The following is a 16123-nucleotide window of genomic DNA, read 5'->3' as shown; positions in this document are numbered from 1 at the left end:
TTAATGACCCCATTTTCGGGGTTTTCTTGGCAAAGATACTGGAGCAGTTTGCCATTTCCTTCTCCAGTTCATTTAAAGATGAGGAAACTGAGGCAAACAGGGTTAAGTGACTTGCCCAGGGTCACATGGTTAGTAAATATCTAAGGCTGGATTTGAACTCAGGAAGATGAGTGTTCCTGACTCCAAGCTTGGTGCTCTATCCACTGTGCCATCTAGTTGCCCAGATTTAGTGCTAATAAAGGTCAAATTCTGTTAGTACGAAATCCAGGTGACTGCTTTGTCATAAAAGGATTTCTTTCTTCTGTTGTTATGATGTTTTATTACAAGTGTTGTCAAATTAAATACTTTTGAGACAAAGGGGCCATTAGCTGGACTTTCAAATTCTACTTTTTTAAAGAGGATTTTACAACATGATTTGATCTATAATTAATTTCATTGCTTGTGGATATAGTACATTACACAATATTCACTCAGGCTAGCAATTGTCTGAGGAGCTAGATGGCTAGAGTTCCTGTTTCTTCTCTTACTAACAAGCTGTGTAACCTCAGGCAAGTCAGTTAACCTTTCTGAACCTCAGTTTCTTCATCTATAAAATATTTTTTATTTGTGTTTGACTCTCCATGAACCCATTGCAGGTTTTCTTGGCAAAGATACTAGAATGGTTTGCCTTTTTCTTCTCCAGCTCATTTTGTAGATGAGGAAACGGAGGCAGAGTTAAATGACTTGCCCAGGGTCACACAGCTAGTAAGTTTCTGAGGTCAGATTTGAACTCACTCAAGAAGAGCCTTCCTGACTGCAGACCTGGCACTCCAGCCACTTCACCCATCTAACTGCCCCCATCTATAAAATGAGAGGGATGTTTTACATTGTTTCCAGCTTTCTTCCCTCCCACTTTGAAATTGAGATGTATAACTACAAATATTTTCTAAGTATGCATATGTTTGATGACATGAAAGAAGAATCAAATTTTTAAACTAAAATTCACATTCAATTTAAATTAAATTTCACAATCTAATAGAAGTTGGTTTCACTAGCAAAATTGCTAAAAAAAAATAAGGAAATCTGTAATAGAGTTTAACTTATTGCAATTCAAATGCTTAATCAATGATTTAGAGTAAAATTCATTTTTAAACATAAATCTTGAAGGACAGAACTATGTAAAATTTCAGTTTCACAATGAATAAAGAGATTTTCTAGTAAGTTTCACTTCTATGAGTCATTATTGTTGTATGCCCCCAGAATCCTGAGTCAGAAAGGAAGGCTGAAATCAAAAGTTTGTGTAAATTGTCCAACCTTCTGTTGAAATCAGAAATTGATCTTAACTGTAGTTGGAAAAGGATATGAACTGAGCTGTTATTCAGTTATCTGTTCTACAACAAAAAAGTCCATCTCATAGATCACAACCATAGCAGACATTTAAATAGCACTTTAAGGCTTGTAAAAAGTTTTGGGGGTTTTTTTGTTTGTTTGTTTTTTGTCATATACATGATTTCATTTGTTTCTAACAACCCTGTGAGCTACGTTCTACAGGCCTTATTGTTCCCACTTCACAGAAGAGGAAACGGAGTCTCGGGTTATATGAATTTCCAAAGATCTCATAGTTAGTAATCATCAGAGGTAGAAGTCAAACCCTGATCTATCTTGACTCCAAATCTATTGATATTTCTATTATACCATACTGCTTCTCATCATTCATTATCTGTAGAAAAAGAAATCTACATGACTGGTAGCAGTAAAATCATACTGGAAAGAATCTTTATGAATGAGATACATATGGAAGCTACAAAGACAGACCCAGGAAAATCAGAATTCTGGTCAGTTTCATCTTAGCATGAATACAAGCAGATTCTAAAGAAAATGTCATTAGTAGAAGCCAAAACACAGAAGAGGATTGTCTTCAAGGAGGTTTCCATTATAGCACAAAATCATTAATGAGTCCCCCAAGACTTGTTTATACTTATTGTAAAATATGGAAATTAGTTCAAACAGAAATAGCTTCTATTTTCTATTGCGAAGGAAAACATTATAAACCAGGCTTAAGATGAACACTCTGGGAAATGAAATTCAACAATTTAGGCTTTTAGTTAAAGCAACTATAGTAAAAGAATTCAGATTGTTCCTAACTGACATTAACAACATAATGTTTAACATAATGTTAAATGTTTCCAGATAAAGCCTTGACAGATATGATTTTGAAGCCAAAATCTCTTAAAACCTTACTACATGCCTATGCACTTGGCACAAAGGGCACTTAACAAATGCCTGCTTATTGTTGATTTATTGATATCAGATTGTAATCTGGGTCTTGCCCCCAACATTCTACTGAAAATGGGCTCAGTCAGATCACTAATGATATCACCACTGCCAAGGACAATAGCCCTTTCTGAGTCCTCCTTCTCATTGTGCAGTATAGTGTAAATAGAGCCAATGTGGAAATTGATTTGTTGGTGCTAGAGATAAAGGGTACAATTGTACTGCTCCTTTCTGAAATATGTACAAATTCCTTTAGTTTGATTTATGTTTTTTGGAGATTGAGAGGCAGCAGGATAGAGTGGAAACTGTGCTGGATTTGGAGGCAGGAGAGCCTGCATTCAAATCTGGCTACTTACACTTTCTAATTGTATGACCACAGCTTTACCTCTTTGATTCCCACCTTCCTTACCTCATCTCTCAAGAAGGAATGATCATAATACTCCTGCACAGGGGTGGGGAACCTGTGATCTCAAGGCCACAAGGGGTCCTCTGGGTCCTCAAGTACAGCCCTTTGACCGAATACAAACTTCACAGAACAAATCCTCTTAATAAAAGGATTTGTTCTGTATAACTTGGAATCAGTCCAAGAGAACCTGGAGTGCCACGTGTGGCCTCAAGGCTGCAGATTCCCTACCCCTGCTACTGCACAGGTTTGTTAGGAGGATCAGAGATCATTTATATCTAGTGCTTCATAAACCTTAAAACACTATCAAAAAGAGTCAGATCCTGTCCCTACAAATTGAGATCAAGTTGTCTAATGCATCTTTTATCTCGTCCTATGTTCCAGCTTCTTCCCCTGAGCCTGAACTTATAAAGCTGTCATTCATTCTATCCCCTCAGTGTCAAAACTTCTTTTTACAAAAAGTCCACTTTCACTGCCTACCCTTCATTTCACTTACTCATTTGCTCAGTCCCTGGTAATCTGATTTATATCTCCAACATTCTACTAAAAATGTTCTAAGATCACTAACAGTATCTTCACTACAAAATACAATGACCCCTTTACAGTTTTCAATTCTTCTTAACTTTTCTCATCATTTGACTTCACTGACCACTTTCTTACTCTTTATACCCTTTAATCTCTTGGTTAATAATAACAATAATAACTAGCATTTATAGAGTGCTTTAAGCTTTGCAAATTGCTTTGTAAATGTCGTCTCATTTGATCCTCACTACAGTTCTAGGAGGTAGATGCTATATATAACCCCCATTTTGCAGAGAGAAAACCGAGACAGATAGAGCTTAAGTGACTTGCTCAGGGCCACACAGCTGGTAAGTTGCTCAGTCTGGATCAGAACTCATGTCTTCTTGATTCCAAGTCTACTGTTCTAGCCACAGCACTGCCTAACCACCTCATGTTATGCAATACAGTACTCTCACGGTTTTCTTCCTCTCTGACTGCTTCAGCACTGAGTCCTTGCTGATTCCTTGTCCCCCCACCCCTTTTAAACATATATGTCATCCAGTCATTATCTCTCCTGGAGATCTTATCCATGCCTTTGGATGGCAGCATGGTGTAGTGCAAAGAGCACTGTATTTGGAATGAAACTATCTCAGTTCCATTGCTAGCTCTATTATTTGTGCAAGTCACTTAACATCTGTGGAACTCAGATTCTGTAAATGAGAGAGCTGGAGCAGATGATCTCTAAGGTTTTGTCTACCTCTAAATCCTATGAACCTATTCAGTTATGAACTCTGTACAAACAATCCCCAAATCTAATTTGTCTCTGACCTTTGATACTTAGTGTTTGGCCATGAACATCATGTACCTTTAAGAGCCTCAGTTTTCTCATTTATAACAGGGCAGTAATACTTGTAGTATCTGACTAACAAGGTCATCGTGAGGATCAAATGAAATAATGTGTGTAAAACAATTTGAAGACCCTAAATCGCTACATAAATGCCTATTTTGTTTGTATTTTCATTATTGTTTCTGTTGCTAAGTACCCAACCTCAGCCTTTTCCTAGAGTTCTAGTTCCATATTGTATATTTCCAAAAACACACTGTATATGATCCAGTGACCCCTTAAACTCAACATGGAAGATTAAACATCTTTACTCAAGTGAGCTCATCATCTCTACTCAAACTTGCCACTCCCCCTAACTTCTCTTTTTCATCAACCCAGCTTTTTAGGTTCATGATGTCATCTTTGACTCTTCCTTCTCCTGTGACTACTGCCAAGGTATTATGCTTCCACTATTTTTCTAAAATTTATTTTCTCTTCCTGTTTTCATTGCAATCACCCTAAATGAGGCCCTTATATCTTCTTACCTATACTGTGGTAATAAGGCAGGTTGCTGACACAGTGTTGTTTGCATGAGTTCAAATATTGCTTGATAAATTAACAAAGCTATGTGATTCCAGGAAAATCACTTAACTATTGCCTTGCTTCCCTGCCTAGTAAAATGGTAGAGTTGAACTGAACGGTCTCTTCCACTTCTAAATCTAAGAATAATTTCTTAGCAGGCATTTTTAGTCTAAATGTTGTCCCCATTCTTCACAACATCATCTATGTACTAAATAGATACGGATATGCCATTCACCTACTCAAAATCTTTCCCTGATTGACTCCCAAATAAAATATAAATTTCTGAAACTTCAAGGTCCTTCCTATTTGCCTCCAATCCACTTTTTAACCTTATCTCACCTTTCTTCCATTTGCGTATTTTGTATTTGCAGTCAAAATGAACCATTCTTCATTCCCCATCTTTAATTTGCCTAATTTCTCTTTATAGCTTTGCTTATGCCCTGTCTCTACCTCAGCTTTTTGAGGTTCCTCCCAACCTTCAAGGCTCAACTAAAGTCCTGCCTCTTCCTTAAAATCTCCCTTGCCCTTTTTAGCTAAAAATGAATTCTTCCTCTTCCATTTGCTCCTAGTACTTTGCCTGAATCTCTTCAAAGTGCTTATCACTTCCTTCAGGAGAGTACAGTTGTTTATACTTCCTCCCCATATCAAAATTATTTTGTATTTATTTTGAAAATATGTATCTTTTTTATCTGTGTATATATATTACTTCCCCCAGTAGAACATAAGTTTCCTGAGGGAGAAAACGGTTTCATTTTTGTATTTGTGCCCCTAGCACCTAGCACAATGCCTGGCATGTAGTAGGTATTTAAAGGAATGCCAACTGAACTTAGTCAAATTGAATTATTATATTGTCCTCTGACTTACAGTGGTTTGGATATATGACTTTCTCCTCTATTAAATTACAAACTCCCTGACAGCAGGGTCAATGGCATAGCTATCCAACTATGCCAAGTGCCTAACAGTGTCTCATACATAAGCATGCACATAATAAAACTAAATGAGAAAATGATACATCAGTGTAGAGTGGGATATGAGTGCTTCTGAACAGCAGGGAGACACTTTGCGCTATAACTTATTAACTTGTCCTTGACTAGGTGACCAGAATTGGCAAGCTTGGCATGAGAGTTAAATAGGGGACCTAAAATTTTAATTCCTAAAGATCCTTTAAGCCTATTCTCTGGGGGAAAAGGACCATTCCTGAACTTCTAAAGTATAGACATTTATTGATGATCTCTAATCCACATATTGCTCAACATGTGTCCATCCTAAGTATCTGTGGCTAGATTTGAACTCAGGTCTTCCTAATTCCAGGTCTAGAACTCTATCCACTATGCCACCTACCTAGGTGCCTCTGATAATAACAATAATTTATATTTAAGGCTTAAAAGTACTTTTAAATTATTTTATAAGAAAGTTATATATGTACATGTGACGTATATAACATATATATATATATATATAACACACTCACACACATTATATATAGTGTTTTCCTCACAACAACTCATGAAGTAAGGCAGATCACACAAGTATCATCATCCCCATTTTACAAATTAGGAAGCAGATGCTCAGAAAGATTGAGTGACTTGCCTAAAGCTACACAACTAATAAGTGTCAGAGGTAGGATTTGAACATTAGGCCTGTCCTAACTCTAAGCACAGAACTCATTTCATGAAAAATCTTTATAGTTATCTTCACTGCAACAGGAATGTTGAGAGAAGCAATCACAATGAAATGAAAGTACGATGCTTAAATATCCTCTGGTGTTCTGCAAATAAAATGTATTGAAAAGCAAAGCAGTAATGTAATACTACTGTGCTATAAAAATGATGAACGGGCAGACTTCAGAAAAACCTGGAAAGACTTATATGAACTGATGCTGAATGAAATGAGCAGAACCAGGAGAACACTGTACACAGTAAAAGCCACAGCGTGCAATGACTGACTTTGATAGACTTAGCCCTTCTCAGCAATGCAAGGACCTAAAACAATTTCAAAGTATTCATGATGGAAAATGCCATCCACATCCAGAGAAAGAACTATGGAGTCTGAATGCAGAGCAAAGCAGACTATCTTATTTTTTTTGTTTTGTTTTTTTCTTTCTTTTGGTTCCTCCTATTCGTTTTGGTTCTTCTATACAGCATGACTAATTTGGAGATATGTTTAATGGGAATGTATGTGTAGAGCCTATATCGGACTACATGCCATCTTGGGGAGGCAGGAGGGAGGAGAGGGGGAGAAAATTTAAAACTTATGGAAGTGAGTGTTGAAAACTAAAAATAAATAAACTTTTTTTAAAAAGAAAGAAAAGTACACTAGCACTCCTTAATTCCTATTAAAAATCCTTCTATTTGTAGGCACTAATTCCACGTTAGACATAAGACACTGGAGCTTTGCCAAAACAATGGGTCTATGAATGAATGGCAATTCCAAGCTATAGCTAGAATTGAAGGCAGATCAGCCATGGATCTCATTCATCACTGGATGTATCAGAACAACCTCATTGTGACAGTTGCTTTTAAGATCCAGCTCCATGAAACAGACCCAGGGTTAAGCATTATGGTAAAGCAATACTGTCCATTTTTTTTTAAAAAAGAAAATAATCTTTTAAAATGTTAATAAGTAGTACAGCAAACCCTCTTTAAATTTGAGAGGAAGAGAAACAGTTGATGGACTACACTAAAGTAAACAGAAATACCAAGCTCCCTATTATTCCTTCATCCACAGGTTTTATCTTCTCATATTTGGAAGAATTAGATTTAATATTGGAAAGTTATATCCAAATTCTTCCCACCACCAAACTTTGAGACCATCCTTTTTTTTTTATAGGAAATTAAGAGCACAGATACAACTTCTACCTTTTTTTTCCCTAAGATTTTGGTCAATAATATTGAAGACAGTATGTTAATTACTTAGCTATTATTTTACCATCTCTAACTGATGAACATTCTTTAAATGCCCTCTTGGATTTCATGCTATGGGGACAATCAGGACAGTAAGGTTGAGTCAAGTATTCACAATGCTTACCAGAAAGCCAGAAGCAGAAAATATATATACATATATATATATTTATATATCATAGTACTTTCATATTTAGTGTAATCAAAATTCAACAAGGTTTTGTTGAAGTCATTCAACCTAAAGGAATATAAAGTTATAACTATAAACATCTTTAATCTAATGGAAGCAAACATTTTATTTTTTGTCATTTTTACTACAGTCACTAAATTAAGCTGTTAGAGGTATGATGCATTATTACTACTTTTTTGTTTCTCATTGACTTTATACAGGAAGAAAATGTAGATAAAATGTTTTTTTCTTGCAGAGAACTGAGTATAGAAGAAAAAATTATTTATATAGAAATATGGAAAGACATTGTTTTGTTATGCAGTGTCTAAATGTATGTTATAAAAAGCTACTAAGATAATCATTATCATCATCATCATAGCTAGAGTAATCATTTAATGCCTCAGCTTAGATTAGATAACACTAGAGATGTAACTGAGGATCTACTGAAATCTAAAGGGAAAAAACTCAAAGAACCCAAGACCATTGGAAATCTTCATTGAATGTACCTTTCAGAAATTATATCTATAATGAAACCTTAATTTCCTACAGACAAGCACAGAACTTTAAGCTATTAAGGAAAAAAAAACTGTGGCAAAATATATTGATACTTGTTGCCATACTAAAATAAAAACTTAAAAGGATACTTAAAGTAACTAATATGTAGGCAATACTAGGCTTAATGAATACTTTTAAGACTATAAAGTAGACATAACTAATTTTTAAAGTATCCTGATAATCTTAGGTTAATACTTCTGCACCTAAAAAGAAGAAAAGGACAGAGACATTTTCAGAACACACAATAGAGGTCTAAACCCTACACAAGTACTTTTTGAGCAAGAAGCCATGACTCATGCAATAGTAAATGCTAATAACAGATATGTTCGATTGGATTTATTGAACGTCACTCAAAGTAGTTTGACTCTAAAGAGTCTAACAACTGGGCAAGAGCCAAGAGTAGAATTAGGTACTATCCACAAGAACCAAAACAACAATATGTTGACAAAAAAAATCAAACAAATGGCTAAGTTGTGTGGATTTGTTTATGGAAACAGAGGGTTTTATGATGGGGGTAATTCAGATAATTACTTGGAGATAGTAATATCTCAGATAACACTTGGAGATCGATGCAGATTATTCAAAGTAATGCATTCAGCAAGACTGCAATAATTAAGCATCTACTGAGTAACTAGCAGACAAAATCTGGTGTTTGCAACTACACATCAGAGGCTCACTGTATTTTATGGACTGATAGATGACAAATTCTCATGCCACAATTACAGATCTCAAAATATCTTGTAGAACTATACTAGAATGAAAGCGCTATCACAGAGCATAGTGCTGCTCACAATCGCCCAAACATAACACTGACCCATAAAAAATTTAAGAATATAATTTTTAATAGGTTGCCTTAGTTTCATCATCCATAAAATGAACTGGAGGAGGAAATGGCAAACCATTCCAGTATCTTTGCCAAGAAAAGCCCAAATGTGATGATCATGAAGAGTCAGACATGCCTGAATCAACAACAACATACCAAATGCTCTCAATCTCCAACCTGCTTGGAATGAAAAGCTTTCAAAATTCAGAGATATAGCAGAAAAAAATCAAAATAATGTGGGAAAAGGATCAGGTACATATCATTCCCAATCATCCTGACTGCTACTGGTAGTGTATCAAAAATGCTTTCAGTGAACCTACAGGTGAGTTTGTATCCAAATCCTCTTTGAAACAGCTATTTTATCCACTTGCACATGAGTCTGCCAAGTATTAAATATACAAGAGTAATGGGAGAAGAGAAACTTATCCCAGGACCCTTTCTATCTGAATATCATCAAAGATGACAATGAGTTTTCTACAATAATGATAGCTGCTGAGTCATTCATGCCTTTATGTTTACCAAGCACTTTACATATAATATTGCTTCTGAGCCCCACAATAACCCTAAGAGGTATGTACTACAGATATCATTTCATAGATGGGAAACTAAGCCGTGGGGGAAGGGGTGTTTAAGTGGTTTGCCTACAGTTTAGCCCAGAGTTGCTAAGTCTTAGAAGCAGGTTTTGAATCTAGGCCTTTCTAGTCCAAGACTCTGCACTAAAACATGCTGCCTCACTTTACTCTTTTTTTTCTCTAGATAGGTCAGGATTCCACTGTCTGTTCCCTATGAAACAGTAGAAAACTTTAACTTTGAAAAAGTAGGGAAATCTTAACCTTGAATAGAGACTGTTTCACGAGCACATATAATATCCCCATTGAGAATGCTTGACACACAAGTGGGTTCGGGGCCCTGCTGGTTCTTTCAAGGATATTTTCATAAGAGTACAAATTACTACCTTCAAGAATGGTATTCAAGAACACAAATTACTTTTTTAATTTATGTCCCAGAATTTATTTCCCGGAGAGGACAATTCAATTAAAATAATAGCTCTATCCCCAAATTTTCTCTCCTTTTAGAAACTGAATCAGGAGATTATTTTTTCATATGACATATATGAATGAGTTTTTTATATCATTTGATACTTCCTTAATTCTGAGCTTTTTTACAATGTACTTAAAGGAAATGGGTAATTTTCCCCCCCAAGATCTGAAGACCAATGAGAAATTTACCTGACTCAAAATCAAATAAGAAACTTCAAAAGTCCTCCCTCATGGTCCCACCTGATTTAAGTAAAGAGTACAATGAATCTGTGAACTTATGGGTGAAGACTATTCACAAAGTGCTATTGATTGGTAGCCATTCATTAGTAGCTTCCAGTACATCTTACTCATCCCCCACTCCCCCCTCCCCATCTAAATCACTTAGGAGAAATAAAAGACACTCTACTGTTCATTTCTTACCAAACTGTCCACATCTATGCTGGAATTTACAGCCCACTGCAAGGTACTCATGATATTCATGGCTAAAGTTAGAAGAATTCCCACTCGTCCTTCTCCATCACCTATAGGTTAAAGAGGAAAAAAACAAAACTATTCTAGGTAATTCAACCATAAACAAGTATAGCACACATAACAAATTGAAGGAAAATTCTTTTGCTTTGAGTTATGTATTTTATTTTGATATTATCTATGTGACCTAGTATCATTCTGTTATTTTACAGGTTTGATAAAAAGAATCATATTATGATAAAATTATTTGGTTGGTCTCATTTTATTAATGGGACTTTGATTTCTGTTACCTATACTCAAAACCTGGGAATGATCTTTGGTTTATCATTCTTCTTCATACATATCAATTTGCCAGGAAGTCCTGTTTATTCTTAAAAGCTCTTACATGAGAACTTTCCTGATACAAATCTTATTGTTTCTGCCTCCACAACATCTCTCACATTCATCCCCTTCTCTTCTTTCACACGACCGCTCTCTTAGTTTAGACTACTTCAATGGCTACCATATTGGTCATCCTGCTTCATGTTTCATTCAAACCCATCTTCTACACAGCTGCCAAAGTGACACTTTGTAAAGTGTCTGTAAAGCTCTGACTCCACCACTCTCCAACTCAGTAATCATCAATGTTCCTTAGTATCATTAGGCACAAATATAAGCTTCTCTATTTCTCATTTAAAGACCTTCCCACCCTAGACCCAACCTAATTTTCCATCTAAAAATTAAATGTTATATCATTTAACTTACTCTATGCTACCACCAAATTGACCTTAACTTCTTCGTATTTGGCACTCCACTTCCCATGTCCATGCCTTTGAAATGGCTGTTCCCCACACCTAGAATATTGTGTCCTCACATCTCTTTGAATCTCTAGTTTCCTTTTAGGCTAATCACATGTTCTGCTTTCTACCTCAAGCCTTCCCTGATTCCCTAACTCTGCATTTCCCAGTACTTAGCACTGAGCCTAGCATAGAGTAGGGACTTTAACAAATACTTGTTGGTTGAATGAAGGAAAACATTCTTTTTCATTATCTCTTGAATTCATCCTGTTCTCTCCATTCTCTGATATAATTTAGACTCTGAATAATCCACAATAATTCCGAGTTGGTTTCCTTATCTCTGTTCTTTCCACTTATCCAAATCTGACCACACGTACACACTTATTTCCAATTTATCCTATATTCTTCTCAGGACAATCTTCCTACAATAATCATGTCACATTTTTATTTACTAATCTATTAAGAATTTCCACAGCCTCTCAGATGAAGTCCAAACTCCTCTGCCTAGTCTTCAAAGGTATTCTACAATTTTACCTAATTCTAGCTTCTGGGGTCTTCTCTTTGTACTATTCACTCACCATAATCATCGCTGCATCTCACACTTTTGCTCATAATCTTCCTGAAGAGGCTTTCCTTCCTTTTCTAGGTCTATCTAATACCTACTAATCCTTCAAGATTCATGCCAAACCTCCACTGCTCTCTAAGCCTTCTGTGACAATGTCAGCTCATTTCTATTTTCCCCATTCTTGTTTTCCTTTTGCTATCTGCACCATTTATTTTGGCTCTTGGTAATAATAATGAATGCAGTGTTTTGTTATCTACCATTGTATATTATTCTCAAATTGCTTTTTGACTTATCTTTCCAACAGGACTTTAAGTTCCACGAGGGCACATACCAAATCATACAAATTTTTACTATTTCCCCAAAGTGTCTAATGCATGGTGAACATCTAACAAATGTCTATTGTGCTGATTTTTTGGGTATCTTTCCCCCCCTTTTTTTTCTTCATGAATATTATTTCTTACATCTGATGACTGTCTAGAAGGAATGAAGGAGAAGGATACTAGGAGCAATTCTGGTGATTAAAAAAACCAAAAAACATCAAAAAATTTTATTTAAAAAGGACAAATATTCAATTCACTTGAAACTATGTGGCAGTTTTTTGGAGTTTAATTTTAAAACAGTGAGATTATTTTAATCTATGCCTTCTTATTTTATATGCACTTGTCTCTTTTAGAGACAATTTAGAAAGTAAGCTCATTGTGAACATGGATTGCTTCAGTCTTTACACTTGTTTGTGTGTGTGTATATATATATACATATATATATACACACACACACACACACACACAGTACCCAACACAATGTCTGGCACACAGTAGGAACTTAATAAAAACTCGTTGATTCATTGATTGATTGATGCCTGCCTTTTTCTTGAACTTATATTACTTATGTTATATTACTATTACATTATTAATATATTATTATATATCTTTATTATATTTTTAATTTTATATATTTATATATTATATATCTTATATTACTAGCTGCTTGGTGGGTATCTTTTCTTGAACTTACTTTAAGACTTGCCAACTCAACATCTCCAAAACAGGGTTAATTTCTCCTAAATAGACATTTCCTACCATCATGCCTTCATCTATTCTAGTCCCTTTGCCTAGAATATGGAAAAACCTATCAATTTCTAAAAACCCAATGCAAAGCTTTCTCTTTCTTAATCTCTACAACCAGATATAATTTCTCCCTAATCTGAATCCCCAAAGTACTTTGTACTACATTTGACAGTAAGTATATTCTACCATATATTATAATAATTTGGGTTTATGTCACATCCTCTACTATGAACTTCTTGGGGACAGAAATGGTCATATTTATATTGATTTTTTGTGGGTGGGTGTGTGGGTGGGTGTTAAGTGTTTGAGGCCAGAACCAAACTCAGGTCATCCTGACTCGAGGGCCTGCGCTTTGCTCACTGCACCACCTAGCCGCCCCCATATTTATATTGATAATTCTTAAAGTTCCTTTCATAGTAAGATGTGTTTACTGAATAAAGGCATACAACTGATTTAATTTTTCATTCTTACATAATTAGTCATAATAAGTATATTGTTTCAGTTTCTTCATATTTTTCTTCTACATATCATGTCCTATATGTTCATCCAACAGATGCTTATAAATCAAAATTATATAAATATATAAGTATATTGTCAACTTTTTAAAAATTTGTTAATTATAAATAGTATTCAGGGTACTTTGCTCAACCTTGGAGGAAAAAATAAACTTTATGGGGTTGCTTGGTGGTGTAATGGATAGAGCATGGGGCATGGAATCAGGAAGCTGTGAGTTCAAATTCAGCTTCAGATACCTACTAGCTATGTGACCCTGGGTAAGTCACTTAACTCCATTTGCCTCAGTTTCTTCATCTGTAAAAAATGGGGCCAATGAGAGCACCTATCTCCCAAGTTGTTGTGAGGACCAAATGAGATAATAATTGTAAAACTCTTAGCACAATGCCTGGCACATGGGAAGGCTCTGTAAATGTTCACTATCATTTGTTACGATTTTAGATATAATTATTGTCCTAATATAGCACACAGTCTAGTAAGGGAATAAAACAACAACTCAACTAATGTGAATACTACCCCATCATAAAGACATTGGAGACATGTAAGACAATGTGCTCCATGAGGTTCTTGAATTACATTACTGATGATGATATGCCTATGGGAAAGAAAAGCACGTCTGTTCAGTGCCTCCTATAGAGTAATGGAAAGGAAAGAGTTTGCTAGAGGCCCAGCCAGTCATTTTGGTATTTATATGCGTAATACCTTTACAGAGGACAGAACCTTACCACAGCCCCACTATCAATCAATGTGGTGCTTGTTTTTAATGCAACTCTCTATTTGTCTTAAGATAACACTTACTAAGTGCCCCCAAAATATTCTTTTAAAAACAGTAACTGGAATTAGAATGAAATAGGACTTTGAAAAATTTGTAATTTATATTTAATGGTGTAATCATTTTAAAACAAACATTTAAAACAAAAATTTTAAAAAGCTAGACAAACATTTTACCCCATAAGAAGCATTCTCTCTTAAAAAATAAAAAATTTGCTTAAAATTATCCTGTAGCTTACATACCAGTCACATTCCTTTTGTTGCATTTCCCAGGAAACTATTCTTTTCTTGAGACTGACTTTATTTGACATTTCATACAATAGCTCTTTGATGAGTCTTATTTTGTTTTGGTCTAGACCTGTGACTTAATCAGTGTGGGGTAATCTGAGTGTGGAAATTCCCTTTGCTGATATAGTCATTAAGAGTTACTTTAGGCACAGAAGGGGTCATTTGTCCAGTGTCACCTAGCTAATAATATGTATCAGAAACAGGATTTGGACCCAGGATGGACTTCTCTCCATTAGGTCAGGCCATTTCTCTTAATGTATCTTATCTTCTGGGAAATAAAATATTTCACAGTAAAAATTTCTACACAAATTGGTTTTATGTTTATTATAAAATATTTTTGCTTTTTAATCCAAATATCTTAAAAGTACAGGTCTTCTTCATAATAGAAAAAAATGCTTTAGTAAATGAGAAAATGTAAAATGCTATACAGAATCAGATGCTCATATTTCAAATGAATTGCATTTTATAATATTTTTCTTCATCCAGTCATGTAAGACTTGTATTAAACTTATTTTATTTGATTCTGTTGAAAAGTAAAGTATTAGGGTATCATTTCCAACAATCTAATTTCTGATATTTTACTTTAACAATTTACAGTGCAAAAAATAAAAGCACTTTTTTTTAACATTTTGGAACACCTTTGATCAACCTGAACTTCTTCAATGATAAAAACAAACAAACAAACAAAAAAACCCTTAGCCTTACTGAGCAGCCAGGAAACTGTTGGATTTTTTTTTTTTGGTCTTTTTTGTTTGTTTGTTTTGTTTTGTTTTGTTTTTACTAACTAGCAGCTAGGTGGCACAGTGAGTAGAGAGCTGGGTCTTAAGTCAGGAAGACCTGAGTTCAAATCCAGTCTCAGGCTCTTCTTAGCTGTGTGACCCTAGGTGAGTTACTTAACCTCTTTCTGCCTCAGTTTCCTCAACTGCAAAATGAGGATAATAACAGCAATTCTATCCAAGTGTTGTGGTGAAAGATCAAATAAATATTTGTAAAGCTCTTAACATACTGCCTAACTCATCATAGGTACCATATAAATGCTTATTCCATTCCCTAACTAGAATACTAGATTGGTAATCAAGCAAGATTTTTTTCTAGACACTGATTTGCTCTGTGATTTTCAACAAATACTGAATTTCTCTCAGTTTTGTCATCTGCAAAATGAGGATAATACCAAATGAATAATCCAGCTTCTAAGAAGTACTAACTGCTTCAAAAGAAATGTGAAAAATTGATCCTATGTGATACGTGAACAGAAGAATGCAGCACTGTATAAAAACATAACACCTTAAGTATAAAAGCTTTAATGATCATCCAGTCATTTTAGGTACCTGTAGTTAAAATGGATATGAAGGTCACAGCACAAAAGAAGATGACAAAAACAATTTCTATTCTCATTTGGAACCAGCGGAGTGTGGACATGTATAGGAACCAGTTTGCTGTGTGTAAATTCAGAGCTTTATGGAATAAGGTCTCAAAGTACGGTTGGCGTCCGAAAGCTCGTAGAGTCCACAGTCCCTTTAAACTCGTAACAAGATGAGCGAAAATTGGAGTCCTGGCTGGAAGTATTCAAATTAAAAGCAGAGTGAACATTTTAATTATAAAGATTGACATGTCATACTAATAAAG

At 35.1% G+C, this 16123-nt stretch overlaps 1 protein-coding gene across 1 annotated transcript in view; it reads right to left on the bottom strand.

Moving 5' to 3' along the window:
• The window catches only part of CFTR (CF transmembrane conductance regulator), a 188706-nt gene that overhangs the window by 45615 nt on the left and 126968 nt on the right, over positions 1–16123 (bottom strand). Inside the window, exons 20-21 of the mRNA XM_069106964.1 lie at positions 15826–16053; positions 10470–10570 (exon numbers count right to left, since the gene is read on the bottom strand). Coding sequence (XP_068963065.1) covers positions 10470–10570; positions 15826–16053 — 329 coding nt within the window. The remainder of the gene's footprint in view (positions 1–10469; positions 10571–15825; positions 16054–16123) is intronic.

Source organism: Petaurus breviceps, unplaced genomic scaffold, assembly GCF_028583685.1.
Source record: "Petaurus breviceps papuanus isolate PSGF00001 unplaced genomic scaffold, PetGlider_PUasm1.0 84, whole genome shotgun sequence".
NCBI lineage: Eukaryota > Metazoa > Chordata > Mammalia > Diprotodontia > Petauridae > Petaurus > Petaurus breviceps.
This window is presented reverse-complemented; position numbering and strand designations above follow the sequence as displayed.